The sequence below is a fragment of the Lipotes vexillifer genome, unplaced genomic scaffold (assembly GCF_000442215.2).
Source record: "Lipotes vexillifer unplaced genomic scaffold, Lipotes_vexillifer_v1.1 scaffold238, whole genome shotgun sequence".
Lineage (NCBI taxonomy): Eukaryota > Metazoa > Chordata > Mammalia > Artiodactyla > Lipotidae > Lipotes > Lipotes vexillifer.
This window is the reverse complement of record NW_006785665.1, coordinates 2,261,053-2,282,789: the sequence shown is the minus strand read 5'-3', so window position 1 is coordinate 2,282,789 and position 21,737 is coordinate 2,261,053. Positions and strand designations below refer to the sequence as shown.

General features: G+C 37.1%; 1 protein-coding gene across 1 annotated transcript in view; it reads right to left on the bottom strand.

The window, feature by feature from the left end:
- ASH1L (ASH1 like histone lysine methyltransferase) overlaps window positions 1–21,737 on the bottom strand; it is a 217,146-nt gene that overhangs the window by 137,856 nt on the left and 57,553 nt on the right. The window contains exon 3 of the mRNA XM_007457931.1: window positions 12,817–17,380. Within this exon, the coding sequence (XP_007457993.1) occupies window positions 12,817–17,380 (4,564 nt within the window). The remainder of the gene's footprint in view (window positions 1–12,816; window positions 17,381–21,737) is intronic.

The window sequence follows — 21,737 nt, the reverse complement described above, 5'->3', positions numbered from 1 at the left end:
GGAAAGAAGGGGTTGGAGAGCACTTTTTATAAAAGTCTTCTCTCTCAGCCATAAACTAACATTTATTGACTACAGTTTATATGTTTGGCACTATGCTAGACAATGTGGAGGTGGGGGGAGGGAGAGACAAAAACAGTATAATAGTTTCTGCCCTCAAGGAGCTTATTTAGGGTCTTGTATGTTATCATGTATTACACTTCAGGTGGCATTTGTGCCATCCATTCTTGAGCTCCATCTTCAGTTTCTAGGCTATTTGGCAACGTTTCCCAAATTTCTTGGTCATCTTCAAGAAAGTCTTGATGAAGGCTTCAACTATACCTTTGATCATCAGGATATCCTGAGAATCACCCTGCCTGGCCTCACCCACCTCAGGGTAAAAGAGGGTACAGGCACTTTCTTCAAAGCTCCTTCTTTTGGTGGCATCTGGAGCTGCAGAGGAGGCAGTGGGAGGTGGAATGGGGGTCAGATCCCCGGAGATCGTTATTGGCAGCTTTGTACAGCAATTCCTGAGAAACTGAAACAATTGAGAGAGAGATGGCTTAGCTCACTTAGCTTCTGAGCCATTTTTCATTTCCTGAAAGTAATGGAGGCCAGCAGCCTATTCTTAGGATGTAATAGGAAACTGGAATAAAACTTCATTCAGGAGGGTTCTCCTTTTTCATTTCAAAAAGTCTGTTTGAATTCCCTGTTCATACAGAGTGGAGTTGTTCTTAACAATTTTCCATATTTAAGGGGGAATAAAGTTGTATCCCTAAGATACAGACCTCTAGGGCTTGATACTCAGCAGATCTAGACCTTTATTTCACTTAAAAATATTGCTTATAGGAACAGTAAGAGGATGAGGATACCTGAAAAAAAAAAAACATTAACTAAGGATGTAAAGCAACCAAGTTTAAGACTGGAAAATGATGATATAAACTCATATGAAAGAGTTAATAATTTGTTAAAGATGTTCACAAGCATGTTAAAACTGGCCTAATAGCAGAAATCATATGAAATCGGCAAACACTATCTCTAACACTACCAGAAACATACTGTTTTATAAGTGCCATTATGCTACTGGGTGGATGGGGAAGAACAAGATATTGCCCAGAGAACTAGCATGTCCATTTCAAAAGAGACCAATATATTTATGCTTCAAAACCTAAAACAGAATGCAATGCAGAGTTGAGTGTAGTAATGTTAGGTACATGAACTATGGAGTAAGGTATCCTGAGTTTGATTCCTGGCTCTGCTATGAAACACATTCAAATGTATACAAGTAAACATATTCGAATGTTGGTTTAATAAAGGACTCTTAACTAACATGGTTGTTGTGAGTTCCGAAATGAGGTAATATAAAAAATTCAAAAGGTTTTCATAAATGTTATACTATTATACATAAATTGGCTCCTTAGGTTTATCACAGAATGTTTAGACCCTAAATACTTAATCATGTCACTGACATGCATAGGCAACCATTCAATATTAAAATAAAAATTAAAAAAGGACAGGGACTGGAACTAATCTAGAATATCAAGCATTTATCTTAAACATAAAGAAGTACTAGTAAAATAAGTACCTCTAATTAAGAAATACTATTAAGATAGGTACCTCCAAGGCTGGTAGGTAACTACAAAGGTTGGAAAGAACTCCTCTAAAGTGAATCTTCTAATTCACTGACTCTTCATCATAGCTTCTCCAGGGTTGGGATTATGCTCTGGATTATATCAATAAAATAAGATGTGCCCAAATGATGAGTCAGAACCAGAAAGTGTTTAGTTCTCTGTTCAGCTCTGTACCAGGGGAAAAAGTAGTTTTCTGCTTCCACTGTTTGGCTCTTTGGTTCTTCTAAATCATGGCTGATTCCTCAAGGGAGTTACTGCTTTGTTACTGTCTCCATCATGTGATGAATGTTTGTTCGTGTGTAATCAGTGGTCATTTTATGATGAGACGAGATGGGGAGTGTTCAGGGTGGTATGGCCGCAGCATCAATGGTCATTTTAGATCTGCCTGGAGGGATATGTGAAGACTCTCCACTCCTCATAAGACAGGAAGTTTGTATGTATTCCAATTCAAGAAAATCTGATACTTCCTCAAAGAATATACACAGAGAACACATACAATTCTGAGTATCAGAGAGTTCCCACTGAAATGAGTTCCCATTTCTCATTTCAATACAGTATTAAAGCTGAATAATTAAGTACTTCAGAATAAACAGAGAATATTAATGGGAATCCCTCCATTCAATATTTGGTAGAAATCCTACTGAATGTCTCATCACACAGATGACAGCTTCAGAAACATGTTTAGAAATTCTATACATATAAATGCAGGAAACAGAACTTAAAGATAAGTCACAAAAGAAGTACCTAAATAAAACTGGACTTTAACATAAATGTAAGGTGACTACCACAAGTAAATTCTTTTTCTTCAGTTGAGGCCTTCATGTAAAAATGAAGGCAGACTACTACTAAGGAGGGAAACTGAAAAAAGAGAATACCATCAATTGGGATAATAAAGAGGGAATTAAGAATAAAAAAACAAACAAACTTGGAAATGTGAGGGAGCCTTGGAAGTGGTTTTGATTGTAGGATCTCTGCGTTTTTATTTGGCCATTTATTGGATGAGCTTTTAAAGAGAAAAACAGGTTTAGGGAAACATTTGTGTCAAATTAGACAAAGAGGAGGAAAGATGGTACTTTTAGAGCAAAACCATAAGATCAAACCATGGATTAGAATGTCAGAAAGTTGAGAAAACAAAGAACATAACTAGGTTTAAAAGGGATAAGAATCTGGAAATCTTTATATTATACACAAAAATGGGTGGAAACCAAAAAGCTCTTCTGAAGTTGATTTGTCACAAGAGATGTTGATTGATGTCTATAGAAGAGGAACAGAAACAAATCTAAGATAAAAAAGAAATAGTACATTTACAGATGCCTGGGTGTGAGGACAGTCATATGGGCAAAGATATCAGCATAAATAGAGAAAATTCCCACTGATAATAGTGTGGGGGAGAGGTGGAAGACATCACAAAGAAAACACTGGAAAAGATTCAACCTAACTACTTCACTGAAGCCCTGAGTATCCCAGGCTAAAAAATGAGGAATTTCCAAATGTAAATTAGCAAAAGAACATAGTGAATGAAACCAACAATTGGTTGGATAAAACATGCATTTCTTTAGTCTAAATCCACTATTAAAACTTTAACAACAATATAGTTATGAGTTTTGGTTACACCCTGTTGGGAGTTCAACACTGAAGACCCAAGGAACTAGGGAATGGTTTGAATGAGCAAACTGTCTGATGTTTCTAATGCTATAAATATCTTTGGGTAAGCTATGGAAAAACAGATTAAGTATGCTAGACTTAGAAAGACACTGTTAATCAGTTCATAGATGATATAAATTTATTTTTAAATAACACATTTAAAACTAATTTCTAACATTTAAATTGCTCCTTCCCACCCAAACTAAAGCATGTTACAAAATTTTAAGAAATTCCTCTTCTTTTATTATTTTTAAATCAAGACTACTGGCAATGTTTGTCAAAAAGTGACTGAATCAAAACTGGTTATAATTAAAATGGATACCATAGTAAAATAATGTGAACGTAAAACATCAACTATGTGGAAATCTCTGATCAAGTTTTTTTGTTTCCAGATCTAAATTCTGAATCCTCTGCTATAGTTCACAGATCCTAAGAGCTCTGGAAGCTTCTTCTGAATGAGCTGAATGCTGAGATAAAAACTGGTTCCTCGATAAAAACAGCTGTTTCCAATTGTGGGAAATATATTTACTGAAAGCAATACATTTCATCTGAGTCACCAATTAAATGCAGTACAAGAATGATTCAGAGACTGTGCTGGTGATTTTGAAGCTAAAAAGCCTGTGTTTTTCTCCTTCCAATCAGGGTATTTCTCATACTGCCCAAATCAGATAATTTGCTGAAATGGAATTCCTCTGGAAATTCCCAGAACTGTACTAACCACCACAATAAATTTTCTGATTTCATGTCCACACGGTCACACTTCACTTATGGGTGCATCTTACACACCACCCTAGAGAAATTGTCAGAAATCAGAAAATTCTGATCAATGCTTACATTCTTCAGTTAAAAATAAGACGCAGAATACTGTGCTTCAACCATTATGCTTCTACTATAGTGAATAAACTTTTTCCAAACAAAAAGAAGATTTAGCCCTAATTTTTTCTTGGGGGACAAGATAACTGTTTATATAGATAGATAGATAACTTTTTTTCATTCTATAATTTGTAAGCTATAAATGCAAAAATACTCCATGTGACTGCTCTCCCCATTTTTGAAATCAGGTTGCAGGTTCTGGCACGTGCAGCTAGACATGAATTGAAAATGCTGAAAAGCAGGGATGGAGAATCTGACACTCCAGGTCAGAAACTCTTCCTCACCAGTCCTATTACATGTCTACTTAACATAGATACTTAAATAAATAGAATTAGTTATCAGAATTGGGTGAAACCAGAAAACCTGGCCTCATTTAAGAGTATAATTTTATTACAATTTTATTTGCATCAAGCTGATTTTAGACTGTTAGTATATAACAGTATAGAAGAGTATATAAGTTAAAAAATAAGCTATCACTTATAAAATGATAAAATGCACAATTACTTATAAAATGACTAGACCAGTTTTCTTTTTAAAGCTTTATGAGATTTAATCCAAAACTGCTGGAGTGATTAAGTCAGTTTGATTTCCCCACATATGAAACAAGGAGAGAAAAGGTTAAATGCCTTGTTCCGGACAACATATCTATCATTTCTGCCTGTGTCCCTGATCTATCTTCCTCAAATTTACATCAACATAATTTATCAAACATGCCTGTTTTATTCCAACTAACACTTATGATAAATCTACTCAATGCAAACAGTAAAGAATATTTTTTATTTTTTCCTTAATCAGTTATCAGTTTGAGATTGGTTTCACTTGACAATTAGTACTCTGCTTTTTAAAAAAAACTAACCTGATTGTTTTGGAATAATTTTAAATTTACAGAAAAGTTGCAAAGACAGTACAGAGCAAAAATTCTCATATACCCTTTACCCAACTTTCCTTAATGTTAATGTCTTACTTAACTATGGTACATTTGTCAAAACTATGAAATTAACATCAGTATAATTTTTCTACTCATGTCCTTTTCCTGTCCAGGTTACAATCTGGATATCACATTGTATTTAGCTGTCAAGTCTCCTTAATTTTCTCTGATCTGTGATGGTTTCTCAAGCTTTCCTTGTTTTTCCATGTCTTTGATACTCTTGAGGAGTATTAGCCAGGATTTTTATACAATGTTCTGTCCACATTGGCTAGGTATTTTATACAATGTTCTGTCCACTCCCCCTTTTTTGATGTTTTCTTATGATTACACTGGGGTTATGGGTTTTTGGAAAGACCACCACAAGAATGACGTTCCATTCTAATCACATTATATCAGAGGGTACATATTACCATCGTGATTCATCACTGGTGAAATTATACTTTCACTTGGTTTAAGGTGCTGTCTGCTAGGCCTCTTCACTGTAAAGTTAGTACTTTTTCCGTTCCATACTCTGTTCTTTGGAATTAGGTCACTAAGTCCAACCCATATTCAGGAAAAGGGGAATTAAGTTCCACTTCCTTGAAGGGGATAGTCTAATACATTATTTGGAATTCTTCTGTAAGGATGATTTGTCCCTTTCCTCTTAAACTGTTCTAGCTTTGGCCACTGGCCAGCTGTTTCAGGATAATAATGTCCCGAAGGTAACTGACAATTTTGGAGTACATGGTATACTAAATAGTTTTTTGGACATTTTAACAGGAAAGCAATTTATGTATAATGAATCTATCTCCAAGTTATGTATGGAAAAATTATCAACTGAAGACTGAGAAGGTCAATTTAAGATAACATGAAATTTAGTTATGCTTTTTATACTTTAAGAAGGAAAAACTATGTGACACTGAAACAATTACAGATCTAGAAGATGCAGTTATTTCCTTGACAGAATACAAAATTATAAGGGAAGAGTACATAATAAACCAGTCAGAAATGCTACAAAATTTAAAGCTGTAAGAATTTTAATCACCTGCATTTCCTTATTATTCCCCATTCATTCCTTAACCTCCAGAAATCTAACAATTGCCACTGTGGAAATCGCTCTTAGATCACAAAAGATAATCTGCTAAAGCAAACTGTCTACTTTCAGTCCTTATCTAAATGATCTCTGTAGCACCTGACACTCTTGACTACAAACTCCCTTAAGAAACCCAGTGTGTTTACCCTACATATTATCATTCCTTCTCTTATTTCCTTCGCTTAAACAACCACTTATCTAAAACTTTTACCTTCAGGTTTGATTTCTTTTGAGCTACAGATCCATATATCCACATATCCCACTAAACAGCATGAAACTCCATTTTCCATCTCCAGTCGCCACCTTTCACTTAATCACGTCACCATTCAACCAACTGCCCAAGAGAGGTATCTTGGAGACATGCTAAAATCTTTTTTTTTTTTTTTTTTTTTGCCGCACAGGCGCTCCGGATGCGCAGGCTCAGTGGCCGTGACTCACAGGCCCAGCTGCTCTGCGGCATGTGGGATCTTCCCAGACCGGGGCACAAACCCGTGTCCCCTGCATCGGCAGGCAGACTCTCAACCACTGCGCCACCAGGGAAGCCCTCCCCTCTTTCTTCACCTCTTTGAAAAATCTATTTCTCTGGAATATTGTTTTCTCTATCACTACCTTAGTTCAGGCCCCCATAATATTTTGCTGAGACAATATCCAAACTGGTCCAACTGATCTTTCTCTAATCCATCTATCATAGTGCTATCCATATAATCTTAGCAAATCATTCTGCTTTAAAACCCTTAACTTCCCACTGCCTATAGGGTAAACTCCAAACTCCTTGGTATTCTATATTAACAAGAGGCTTTATGATCTGTCCCCTATCTTTTCCAAGCTCATCTCCTGGTCTCATATCAGGCTATTTACAGTTACCTGAGTATAGTATCATGTCTCCAAAACCCTAAAAAGCTTATTTCTCTAAAAGAAATAGTCTTCACCCTTTATTCTTTGCACACTAAACTCAAAACATCTTCCTGGCTCCTTTTAAGTGAGTCCCTCTCTTCTCTGCTCCCCAAAACACATTGTATCTCAATTTTAGGAGCTATCTATCAATAACTATTTGGATACATGTTTATGTACTCCACTGAAATATAAATTCCTTGAAGGCAGAAATTATATCTTATTCCTTTTGTTTGTATTCCTTGTACCCGGCAAACAACAGATACAAAATAACTAAAGGGACAGCGACCATCATAACAGTTAAGATTAAAAAATCAAGTTCATAAAGCTTTGCCTAAACAAAACAAATTCTGATCTTGAAAGTGATCAAATTAGAAGATATCCCATGATTTAGCACTATTTTCTTATTATTTTCCTTAACTAAAATCTTTTTCTCAACTGGTTTTATGTGGATAGGTAAGCCAATTTTCATGTCTATCTGAAAAAAATTCCTATTAGAAAATCAAGACACATTTCTACCTACGTATCAAAAGAGTAACTGTGAAGAAGACAGAGATTCCAAGGTACAGATCAATTAACAAAACAAGTTAAATTAGACTTGTGATATAATGAAGAATATACCTGATCTCTGATTCCTGGCACAGAACTTCAAAAACCTTGAAATTTCCTGATAGGAGTGTCTTTGTTATGCCAAAGAGGTGACTTAAGGTGAACCCTAAGATTCCCTCAGGATGGAGGCTGGTCACTAGAGACCAACCACATGATTAGAGAGCTGAAACTTTGGGTGAGCCCAATCTACAGAGGGTGGAGATGGACCTGAGATTGAATTCAATCACATGGCCAATGATTTAATCAATCACACCTATATAGTGAAGCCCCAATCAAAATTCTGGACACAGAGGCCTGGTGAAGCTTCTTGGTTGGTGAACACAATGATGTGCTGGGAGCATGACACACCCAGATTCCACAGAGAGGGTATGGAAGCTCTGTGTCCCCTTTCCCGCCCCAGCTATTGCCCTATGCTTCTCTTCAATTCCTGATCTGTTATAATTGTAATTGTAATTATAGTGGTTTCAGTAAGTTCTATGAGCCACTCTACCAAATTATCAAAACTGAGGGGTTGTGGTAGCCCCTAAACTTGTAACAAGCTGGGCAGAAGTGTGGGTGGATTGGGGACACTGAAACTTGCCACTGGCATCTTAAGTGGGGGCAGTCTTCAAAAAACTTTGCTCTTAACTTGTAGGGTCTTCTCTATCTCCAGGTAGGTAGTATCAAAATTGATCTAAATTGTAGGAAACTCAGTTGGTGACAAAAGATTGGTGTCAGAACAGTGACTTTGGAGAGTCTTAAAGTTTTTGTATGTTATATTTTTAAAGGAAGGGGAAAAAAAAAGGTTCTTATTCATAAAGCAGGTATTTCTGCATATGCTAGCTTTCCCTGCTATCTCATTCTCCAACGTCCCTGAAACCAGATTCAGATTCATCCCTTCCACCCTGACTCCTATAAATGGCCTCTTGGGTGACGTTAATGTCCATGTAGATGATACATTCAACAACCTAAGCTGTCATTTCACTTTACCTTCACCTCGATTCCCCCACTTCTTATAAGCTCCTTCTCACAACTCTTAAATTAGGGGCCTCAGACTCAATATTCCTTGGAGCCAGATAAATCTCTTAAATAGTTGAACTGGGCCGATATAACACACAACAGGACACTGTGAGGACTGAGGAAAACTGAAGAATGTATATCCCAACTAAAGACTTGGGGAAGGGGGAAGGGCAGCCACTACTGAGACCCAAGCTTGATGTCATCCAGGAAATACGGATTAACTGTTGTCAGATGTTCTGATTTCTTTTCAAAGAAAAGCAGAATTCTGCATGCTTATGTGAAATCTCCAGATTTTTAAATTTTAGCAATTAAAAAAGCAAACAAACTGTAGAAATCATCACAAAGGGTCATATATAAACCAAAGGCTGATGGTTTTTAATCACTACTTTAAATACTGAAAAAGCTGTCCGCTGTCCAAGGCTCTTTTCTTTTCTCACTTTATATTCTCTGTAGGTAGGGAAATATCATCTCTCTCACGACAACAGGTAGATAGATAAACAGAGGATTCATAGATGTATAGTCTATTTTGTTAGAATGTTTCTGTAGAGTGAAACAGCACACATACAATTGATAAATAGAATACCAGAATGACATGGAGTTCATATGTGATTTTTCAGAGTACATTAATGTTTTGAAGCACCAAGTTAGCAGCTAAACAAAGAATACTCTAACACAAACTAAATGCAGTAAACCATTGAACAATGCAGTTCTGTTCAGAATGCCCATTCACCCTCTTGGCTACAACTGGTCACAGATTTTCCTACAAGTGCTTATTGTGTGGTTCCCCCAACCTTCATGAGAAAGAGACAAATAAGGACAATAAACCAGAACCAGCTATATCTGGCATCACTTCATATTTATGATATGCTTTGTGTCTACAACTCAGCAGCTTCAACCCTTCTTTATATCTGTTTCTATCAGGCTACCTTCATCTTCTCCTAAAGAGTCCTATGTTTAATGTAGTATTTCTTTACTTATTAAATAAATTAACATGTATTTTTACCTGCTGCTGATATTTTCCAGAATGACTATTTTTCTTGGTGCTCTGGTTACAAAGTTTCAGAAGTTCTGAGAGCCTGTTCCCAACTCTATCTTTTCCAGACATCCTTTTATTTTTAGTGAATAATATCACCAAAGTTTTTCAAAACCTCATAGTGAAATGCCCTTATCTCTAGCCCAAACATCTCTCTTGAGCTCCAGAACTAGACACCCAAATGTCTGCTCAACATCACCACCTGAAGTTTCTAAAGGCATCTCAAGGTTTATATATATTAAAAAGCAAACTTGTACTCTCCCCAAATCTCTCCTCCTCTAGTCTTCTCTGTATCAGGACACTGCACCATGAACATCTCAAATATTCATGAAGGAGTCTGCCAACACCCTTAAGTATCATCATTTTATCTAGACTACTGCAATTGTCTACTAATTGGTTTCCCTGTAGCTATTTTTGTCTTCTACAATTCAATGTTCACACATGAGCTAGAACAATCTTTTAAAAATGTAAATTTAAAATCAATACTTCTTTTTGCTTAGTATAAAATCCAAAATCTCTTAACACGTGGTCTGTCTTCTTTCTTTCACCACAATTCTCTCACTATTCTCTCTCTTGTATTCCCTCTCCTACCACAATGAACCTTCTGAGCGCTCCCCCGCTTTTATAACATCTAAGCTCCTTTCCAGTTCAGGATCCTCAAAAGTGCTCTTCACCCAATCCTCAGCTTGAGAAGCTTGGTGGTTTCACATCCTTAAATTGCAACTTTTTATCCTTGGACCATAACTAATAACTCTATCTAAATAGGCACCCCTCTCCCCTTAGTTATGTACCCTAACACTTATATTAATTAATTTGATAGCATTTTTATCAATTATGCCATTATTTATGTGCTTACCACTCTATAGTTTGTCTTCCTTCACCAAGCTGAAAGTTAATGAGGCCAGATATGTCTTTACTCTCTACTATATACCAGTGACTAGAAGAATGCTAGATGTTTTGGAATTCAATAAATAAATGAGTGAGTGAATGAATGAATAAATGAGTAAGTGGAATTCTGTTCACCTAGCTAACTACTGCTCATCCTTCATTCAAGTTAACTGTCTAGGGTCACTTTCTCAGGGAAGCCTTCCTGAGTTAGGCCCCCATTTCATACTCCCATAGAACCCTGGACTTTAAATATATGTATATGTATTTATATACCATTTGTCACAATTTTTATGACATTTAATGTGCAATTATTTTTATTACCCATCTCTTCCAATATTAAGATCCATGAGAACAATGAACCTGTGTGCTTTGTTCCCTATTATATCAAAAGGGCCCACAGGGCTTCCCTGGTGGCGCAGTGGTTGAGAGTCCGCCTGCCGATGCAGGGGACACGGGTTCGTGCCCCGGTCCGGGAAGATCCCACATGCCGTGGAGCGGCTGGGCCCATGAGCCATGGCCGCTGAGCCTGCGCGTCCGGAGCCTGTGCTCCACAATGGGAGAGGCCACAACGGTGAGAGGCCCGCGTACCACAAAAAAAAAAAAAAAAAAAAAAAAGGGCCCACAAAGTACAATGTCTGGCTGACAGTAGATATTCAATAACTGCTGTTGATTAAATGTCTGTCAAAAAATTTGTTGAATGAACCTAATTAGAGTTTAGGATTTTTCCCCTCTTTATTACATTGTTAAAAACTAAAGAATGCTCAGCTCCACCAAGATAGCTTTTATTTTTCAAAAGTTCACAAATAATTAAAATCAGGAAAAAAAAACTCTTCTCTTTGAGGGGTTTATCATTTCCTCTAACGCACAAGTTTTTAATATTTGGGGGGAATAATATCAATTAACATTTGTGTGCTTACTATGTGCAAATCATTTTAATAAATACTATAATCTCATTTACTGTTTATAATAACCCTACTAACCCCATTTTATAGGAAGGGATATTGAGGCTTACAGAGTTTACTTGGAGAATCTGAAAAAATATATGCATTTTCTCCTGAAAAATACACACAAGCATACATACACATAATTTTACTTACAACATCAGAGGTTTTATGGACTTTCTAGAGTTAATTTACAAACCCATTGAGATCGCGTTGAGATCTCTGATAACTTCTGACTTAGCGATATCTTATACATGAATAGGCAATGCTTCCTTTTTCTTGTTTTCTATCTTCTTTTCAATTCTTTCTTTTTTTTTTTTTTTGCGGTACGCGGGCCTCTCACTGTTATGGCCTCTCCTGTTGCGGAGCACAGGCTCCAGACGCGCAGGCTCAGCGGCCATGGCTCACGGGCCTAGCCGCTCTGTGGCATGTGGGATATTCCCGGACCAGGGCACGAACCCGTGTCCTCTGCATCGGCAGGCGGACTCTCAACCACTGTGCCACCAGGGAAGCCCCATATCTTCTTTTCAATTCTTAAAAGACACTTTCTAGACATTACAAACGCATTACCTAAATTTGCTTTATGTCATTTTATTGAACCTAAGCAACTTTTATGAAGATACCTAAAGGTACACTGAAAAATGAAGTCCCACTAAATATTGAGTTAAATTTTACAAAGTTGATAATTTTGTTTGTTTTTGGCTGCACCACATGGCTTGTGGGATCTTAGTTTCCCAACCAGTGATTGAACCCAGGCCTGCAGCAGTGAAGGCGTACAGTCCTAACTACTGGACTGCCAGGGAATTCCCACAAGTTGATAGTTTTGACTGTTTAGATTTTTATTATGAGACACACAGAGTTAACAACATATTCTTCCTGTAACATAGAAACACTTATAAACTGGATCAGTATATATTAAAAATCCTGCATAGGTATTAACAGATATCCACAACACTGTAAATCAACTATACTTCAATAAAATTTTTTAAAAAACCCCAGATATCTATCAGCCATTTCTCACTAAAGAAACTATATAATAGCCTTTTTGCATAAGAAAATCATTTTTCCTGATTTCCAAGAAGTTGAGTATTATTTTTTGTTTGTTTTGATAATGATCTCTTCTCAAAATTCAAAGTTAATGCAAAGACATGCCTTATCTTACTTCTCACATCTACTGAAAATAAAAACTTGGAAGATAACATTTCAAAATACATTTATAAAAACAAAAACACTAGAGCTATTAAAAGTTCATGAACATGTATCAGGCAACCAGTAGGCAAAATACACCATTTCTCTAACACAAACAACAGGCAACAAAATAACCCTCTTACCTGTCAAGGTCTGTACTGCCCTTTCACTGGAAGGCAGCGGCTCCTTTCTGTGAGGCCGATTTAATGAAGTGTCCTGTGCAGAAAACAGTCCAGGGCTGTCAGTTAGTTTCTTTCGGCCACTGGAGTTAGGGTTTGAAACTCTGCAGCTCCCTATTGCACTTGTGAAAAGGTTTGTATGCTCATCACTGCTGGCCAGATCAGAGTTGGGAGTGAATCCCCCAAGGGATAAACTTGGAGAACTTTCTGAACAGTCAATCTGTAAAGGTGTCTGCAATCCCAAGGCCAATGGACTAGATTCTGAAGGCTCTCGGTGGACCCACTGCTCTTCTCTGTTTATTAAGCTTTTTGAAGGAGAGAGATGAGGGCAGGGCATATGACACCGGTGCTTTTCCTTATGTTTATAGCGCTCTCCAACAGTATCCTTTCCAAATCGATAGCGCTTCAAAGATTCTAGGACAGATCTGGAAGAGCCAGTGTCCATGGAAACCTGTGGCTGCTCAGAAGAACGGTGTTCTCTGTGTTTGTGACGGTGCCTGTGTTTGTGCTCGACCATCCAACCATAGGCCATCTCAGGAGGGACGCTAGGGTAGGTACTCATAGAAAGAAGGGGAGTCCTGCTGGTTGTAAGAAAGGCTTCCTGTCGAAGTAGCTTATGCTTTTTCTTATGGTATTTGGTGGGATTGAGAAGTAAATGACCAGCATGCATATAGGAAGGAGGTGGAAGTGGAGTGGTGAAAGATGGAGATGGAGGAGGTGGATAAAGAGTTGGGGGATATCTTCCATAGTAACCTAATCCTATGGGAGCAGCTGTAAGGGGTGAGGGAGAGTAAGGCATGCCATAAGAAGGATAGAATCCAGTACTAGAAAGAGGAAAACTAAGGCTGTGCATAAAAGGCATTTCAGCCATTGCCTCCCTCATCTTAGGGGGTCTCCCTCTCTTCTTTTTTAAGTCAGGTTTTCGAATGTAGTGCAAAGGGTCTAAGGGGAAAGAAGGATGCGTATAGAAACTATTAAAGTTGATTCGAAAAATAGTTGGCAAAAGGTCTCGGGGGATAAAATGATGACTTCGATGAGTGATTCGAATTTCACTTAGGCGACTTATTAATTCCTCCAGATCTGCAATAAAGTCTGGATCCTGTCTATTTCGGAGTTGGGGATATTTCTTTTTCCGTTTTCGTTTTTGCCTTTTCATCTTGTCGTAGCTGAGGTAATCATGATTCCTGCGCTTACATTTATGTTTATGTTTTTCTTTAAGACTGCTTAGGACTGTAGAGGTTTCAGGGGGAATCAGAGAAACATGCTCAAAAGAATGCCTCCTCTTTTTTTGCCCACAAAATTTCTCTGCCCTGTCTGATGTGCTGTTATTATCTGTTCCAATTCCACTATCACTGGGAATGGTCTCATCACTATGAGACTCACTAATAGGAGAAGGAGTAGCTTCTTTCAGAGATGTGAGTTCACTCAAGTGAGAAGGAGAATTTGGCAACAAAGTAGGAGGAGATAACCGCCTCCTCCCCTTTGAGGCCTTCTTCATTGCAAGAGTCTGAATCATACTGCCCTGTCTGGAGTGTAAATGCAAATATGGCACTGAACTGGGTTCAACAAAGCCTGCATCACTACTTACAGGGCTCTGACCTCCACTAGTCCCAGAAGACTGAGAGCAAATAGGTGATGGAAGAATCTCAGAACTACTAGCAGATGAAGGCAGTAAAGGTGGAAGAATCTGTCCTAATGCTGACCCAGCTGCCTGCTGAGCTGTTTGTTCAAGAACAGCAAGGCTGGTAGGGCTACCAGAAAGAATGCCATTTAAGACAGTTTTTGGTTTTCGACCCCTCCTCTTTCCTATGTAAATGGTTCCTTTCTTGCTGACATTTATCTGTTGGCCCAATTTAGAGCCAAATGTGGCGGCAAGACTTGACACTGTATTATGGAGTTTGGATTGCACTTTCCCTTTATTACTTGATTCTACAGAGCTTGAAAGAATCTGATTCAACAGTTTCTTTCTCTTTAAAGTCTTCATTTTATTTATCTTGCGGATAATTGTTTTCATTAACTGTCCATTGTTTCTCTTCGTAACTTTTTTATCTGGTTCCATCTCAAGGTCACTCATACTACAGACAGTTGGCCTGTGACTGTCATCTAGATCATCTGGATCCTGAAGTTGATCCTCACTCTCAAAGAAATCACTGCTACTTCTATGGTTGTCACTTTCAGACTCAAGCTTGCTTGGACTTTCAGTGGCAACAAATGGAGCCACCGATAGTACAGGTGGCTTCATCTTGACTGGTGACCTCATTTGCCTCTTAGGTCTGCCTCTCTTTTTCGGAAAAGGAGACACAGACAGACTTTGTTTGAAGGGAGGAATTTCAATTTCTGGCTGTAAAATTGGGGGTTCTTGTTCTTCCTTAGACTGCAAAGAAAAAACTTTAGAGGCAGGAATTTTTAAAGTCCTTTTAGGTGGACCTTCCAGTTGAGGCATCTCCTTAGATTTAGGTCTTCCTCTTTTGGGTTTATAAATATCAGACAAAAGATCACTAGACACACACATACTGGAGGATAGTTTGTGAGTAGCAAAAGACTTATGAGATGGTTTTTCACTATCAGTTAAGAGAGCAAGAGATGGAGTTGTAGATTTGCTCAACTTTGGTAATCGGCGTTTAAGGAAGTCATGATCTACAAATGAAGATGGTCCAATGTTTTTCATAAACTTGGCTGGCTCGGAATTACTATTTGATAGTGAACTACAAGAAACATTTTTAAAAAGCTCTGATCTTTCTAATTCTAGCCCTTTTGGAGACCGGCATGTGCTTCTTGCCACCACTTTAGTCCACCGAGGTTTTCTTCCTTTCCTTTTTTTTAATGGTTTGGACTGCAAAGTAGTGCTTAGGCTTTCAGTAACTTGGCAGTGTTTGTCGGATGCAGTTACTGCACCAAGTTTTAGAAAGGGCTTGTTACTAAATAAACTAGTGAAGTTAACAACTGAAGGCGTAATTGTATGAATACTGGAATCAGAAGTCAAACTTGGCTTTTTTCCCAGAGAAGAGCTTATTCTTGGAATATCTATATGTGTAGTTTTGGAATCATTTACCTCTTTATCAATCCCTTTGCATTCAATATTCATGCTATGACCCACAGACCTATGACCAATGTTCAAGTGGGTACTTTCAGAAATAAATTGGTTCTTTCCGACAGATTCAGAAATTCCTTCCATTAGTTCTGTGGTAGGACTTAAAAGTAACGGATTAGGAGCCATCTGTGAAGACGTTTCAGGGGGACTTCTGGTTAAAGGATTAACAGATACAGTAGGTGATGGGGAAGGGAGATTGCTTTCTCCTACTGCACTAAAAGGGGATTTTGCTGTAGATGCATCAGAAGCAACTCCCATTTGAAAGTCCGGAGAAGTGCAATATACGGGAGGTTGCTTTTCATGCTTTGAGGTTTCATAAGACCCCCTTTCACTGGATGAGAAACTGTCTTGCTGAATGCATGTTCCTTCATTAAACATTTCTTTCTCCAAATTAATAATTTCCTTTCGAACTGAGAACTTTTCCAATATGCTTTCTTTACTCTGCCGTATAACATTCTTCTCAAAAGTTTTGCTGGTGGCACCGTCTTTCAGGGATTCAGAAAGTTCCTGACTTTCATGACTATTGATGTTTGTACTACAAGAAGCCTTAAGTGGTTCCTGAGTGGGGAGCAGTGCTTCCGCTTTAAGGTTTATGGCATCTTTACTGACCAGTCCTGCCATAGGACAACTCACTAGTTTTTTTCCAATGTCCTTGTTAACTAATCCCATTGTTGAATTTGCTACAATCTTCTTCGCACAGTCCTTGGCCACTAGGCCAACAGTAGAACCCAATTTCTTTCCCAAGTCTTTATTAACTAGTCCAACCACAGTGCCAAGTCCTAGCTTCTTTCCAGGTTCCTTATTCACTAAACCTGGAACAATACCAATTCCTAGCTTCTTTCCTGAATCTTTGCTCAGCAGTCCTACTGTAGTGATATTCCCTGGCTTTTTGCCTAAGTCTTTATTAATGAATACCGCTGTAGTGCCAGTTCCTAGTTTTTTCACAGAGTCCTTATTGACCAATCCTACTGTTGCATTAAACACTGGCTTTTTCCCAGGATCTTTAGTTACCAATCCAACCGCTGTGCTGATAGTTGGTTTTTTTATTAAGTCCTTATGTATTATTCCAGCTACAGAGCCAATGCCTGCTTTCCTGATCAAATCCTTGTTAACCAGTCCCGCAGTAGTGCCAGTTCCTAACTTCTTAGGTTTTGTCTTGGAAGACTTGGAGGGAGGACAAGTTGCAATGAGCTGTGCCAACTTTTCCGTTACACTCGTTCCTCCATTAAGTAATGCCCTGTCCTTTAAATCAGGATCCTGGCTACCAACAAGAGTAGATGATGCTGCATTAATGTAATCTGTCATTTCTGAGTGTACTGGAGAAAGCTTCTTAGACAAAGGATTGTTTTCTCCCTGTGAATGAAGATGGATGCTCTCCTCAGACTGGCATTCAATGGCTGCAACATCACCTGATTTCTTGTACAACTTTGAAGGATCCTAAAATTTGAACAAGAAAAGGGTTTCAGAGAGAGTAAAGCTTATATACCATTTCAGTTTAGCATTACAATCAAACTAAATGATGACAAATCAGATATAAGATAGGCAATAGTGCTTTTTTAAAAAAACCTAACTAATGTTATACTGTCACAGTATGTTAGTTCCTCTACTGCTATATCAGACTATATAGATGTAATCTTTGTTGACTTTCAACCATATGAACATACACATTATTGAGCATTTAGAAATATCCCTATGGTATTTTTTGACATTGTTTTAAAAAGGCAAATAGTCTACTTTCTCCTTACATGGACTAAATTACATTAGCATATGAATGTACTGTTTTTGAAAAGATATTGTTAGCTACAATATCCCATGGTCCTCGTTTAAAATAATGGTTCTTTGCCTACCTCCTTATTTAATTTCAATGATTTCAAACCAATGCAGGACAATTCCTGACCAACTTTTACTCCTTTAACACATTCTTAACTATAATCTTGAATGAGCAGTCAAGTTCTCTCTTCATGTGAGAAGAATAGAAAAGACAATAAAATATGTTCATATTTTCTTTAGAATGTGTTTTTATATAAAATCTTAGAGTTGGAAGTAACTTTTAAGTCATAATATAAATTGCTATCTAATGTATGAATCCTCATTATATACTTTACAAATGAATTTATCATTTCCCACAACAGTCTGTTTTACTTTTAGATAACAAAGACTTTTTTCTTCTTCACGTTTCAGCAAAGTTTTTTTTTTTTTTTTTTGTATTGAGGTATAACTGACATAAAGAGTCTTTCTTAACTATAAAATACAAATGAAAGACTTGAACAAATGTAAAGACATACTGTGTTTGTGGATAGGAAGATATAAAGCTGACAATTTCCCCAAAGCAAATTTATAAATTTAATGTGATCCTAATAAAAATACCAATACGATTCTCTCAGGAATAAGAAAACTTGTAACATTCATTGGGAAAACTATATAAGCAAGAATACCTAGCAAAATCTAAAAAGAAGGGGATAACTACCAAATATTAATTTTTAATGCCTCTATCACTAAAACAGTATAGCACATGAAAAGACAAAAGATCCAATGGGCCAGGATAGAAAACCCAAAACCAAATTCATGCATGTATGGAAAAGTTTTGTGTGGAAAATGGTATAATCCCTACAAAATAGAAATTGTCAGTTACTAGAAAAATACCACATGCATTTATTCCTTTGACCACTTTTAGGGGATCTACCCCAAGACACACTGGCAAAAAATCTAATGTTTGCAAAAAGCTAAAAATGTACCACCATTTTAATAGCAAAACCCTAAAACAGTCTAAATGATTATCTACAGGGGACTGGCTGAATAAATCAAAGTATATCTGTACAATGCAATGCCATAAAACTGGAAAAAAAAGAGAAGATATCAATATATTGCTATCAAATGCTCTTTAATATGTATTATTAAATGAAAAAAAGCAAGAATTTGGACAGTGGTTATAATATGCTATCTTCTGTATAAGACAGGAATATGAATATATATACATATCTGGTTATATTAAAAATGGAAGAATAAACAGAAGATTAATGAAAATAGTAACCTATGAGGGAAGAAACACAATACAACCAATATTTGATTGACTCAAAATTAAGGGGACTATCTCTTCTTTTGGACTGGACCCTTACAATTTTGCCCAAGAGGGAACTGGCTTTTCTGACAGTCTCATATTCAACTGACATATATTAAGCTTGCGATTAAAGAAACACATTTTCTTCCCATCTTGTTAAAGAAACAATATTCCCATTTTGTATTTTTACAGTTACTTTTCAAAACTTAAAAATTAAAGGCTTTATTAAGTATTTTAAAATATATTTATACCTGAAAATTGTGACACTTACATTTTAAAACGTACCTTTAAAAATCTGTCTGAACAAACTATGACTATGTACCATAGCATAGATAACGCTCACAAACAAGACTAAGTGAAAGGATACAGAATAAAAGTGTGTACTATATAACTCCATTTATATTAAGTTCACAAAGAGGCACGACTAATTATGGTATTTAAAGTCAGGAAAATGGTTACCCCTGGTGTGGGGCAATGATGAGAAAGGAGCACAAGATCTTGGTGGGTGCTGGTAATGTTCCATTTCTTAAACTGAATGCTGGCTACATGGGGTGGTTGAGTTTGTGAAAATTCACTGAGTTGTTTTTATATTTATGTTATACTTCAATAAAAGTTATTTTTAAAATTCTGTCTGAAAGAAAAGTAGAAATATCCAGCTCGCTTAACCTGCTTAAAAGACTGTACTGAAATCTGGTTTTTCACCTTTGATGGAAATGAATATCTCAGGTTAATTAAAAGCATCCTAAAATAGTTAGTATCCCACAGTAAATGGTCTATGATTAAAGAAGGAAAAAATAAAAATAAAACAAAAAAGCACAGATAATTTGATTTTGGTTTCAAAGATTTTTTTCATCCAAATCCTGACACTGAATAAACTGAGTGAATGAGATATATTAATAAGATGTTGAAAGCTACAGTTGGTACTGGTAATATTATTCTCTTACCTTTCTAAGAACCTCTTAAAATGACAACCAGTAGTAAGAGGTATCATTTTTAAGAGTATATTATGTTAGTCAATGAAAAAGATATTGTATCAAAACATCATTTTAAGCATATAATTTTCTTCAACTTGAAAACAAAGATAAAAGTAATGCTCATTAGAAAAGAGGGAAGGTATAAACACTACCATCCATAAATAAACAATTTTACATTTCATATACTTCACCATATACTCAAATACATGTACATTCTTTCATAAAAATAGGGCCAAAAATGCTTGCGGTTTCATAGCCCACTTAAACAATACGAGGAAGACACGTTTTTACACAAATAAATAGAGTCAGACTATCAATTCAATGGTTTCGTAATAGTTCAAAATTCATAAAATCAACCTCATACTGGTTGCTTTTTAAACAGCACTGTGAGGCATGCAGGATCCTAGTTCTCTGACCAGGGATCAAACCTGTGACCCCTGCAGTGGAGGAAGCCTGGAGTCTTAACGGCTGGACAGCCAGGGAAGTCCCAGTTTTCGGCTATTTCTTCTTGTAAGGAATATAATGATGAACATCCAATTATATAAATCTTTGCCTATTTGCCCAATTACTTCCTTCAGATCAACTTCTAAAAGTGGAATTGCTTGATCAAAGGGTATATACAATAGGGACTTCCCAGGTGGTTCAGTGGTAAGAATCTGCCTTCCAATGTGGGGGATGTGGGTTCGATCCCTGGCTGGGAAACTAAGATCCCACATGCCGCGGCACAACTAAGTCCATGCGCCACAAATACTGAGCCTGCGCATGCACCGCAACTACTGAGCCTGCTTGCTCTGGAGCCCACATGCCACAACGAAGAGCCTGCACACCACAACTAAGACCTGATGCAGCCAAATAAATAAATAAAGTTCTTTAAAAAAAGGGTATATATGATAAATAGTTACACGTGTAGGACAGCTCTGCATCAAGAAAGACTTTTTTTTTAAAGCTGTGGTTTTCTTTATTCTTTTTTTTTGAAGATGTTGGGGGTAGGCGTTTATTAATTAATTAATTTATTTTTGCTGTGTTGGGTCTTCGTTTCTGTGCGAGGGCTTTCTCTAGTTGTGGCAAGCGGGGGCCACTCTTCATCACAGTGCGCGGGCCTCTCACTATCGTGGTCTCTCTTGTTGCGGAGCACAGGCTCCACACGTGCAGGCTCAGTAGTTGTGGCTCATGGGCCTAGTTGCTCCGTGGCATGTAGGATCCTCCCAGACCAGGGCTCAAACCCATGTCCCCTGCATTGGCAGGCAGATTCTCAACCACTGCGCCACCAGGGAAGCCCCAAGAAAGACTTTTTTAATGGAAAAAAGTTTATTATAAAAATTCAGAGTTTATAAACACTACATTTCTGTAACCCAAGATAATACCTTGTGACTTGTGATATTCTGCATTTTTAGGCAATGATATTGCCTAAAAACAGAAACAGTAACAACTGACAACCTTGCTTCTGACGATTTTGAAATTAAACATTAGACTAACAGTATTCATGTCAATCTTAATGTTCCCAAACCTTGACAATTGGGTGATTTGGTTATAGTTATCTTCAGAAAATATGCTCTCTCATTTACTGTTCCAATAAACTCATTGTTTTCATTTCAAACGCCATTATTTCTAGGATTAATTACTATTTGGTTCATTTTCAAATCCACTTATTATCGTCCTGTTTTTATCAAATGGTTATCTTTTTGCCCATTTTAACCATTTCAAAATCTTTCAGATGGTTTCAATATTTCCAGCTCTTTGGTAGTGAAGTCTATGCTCATCT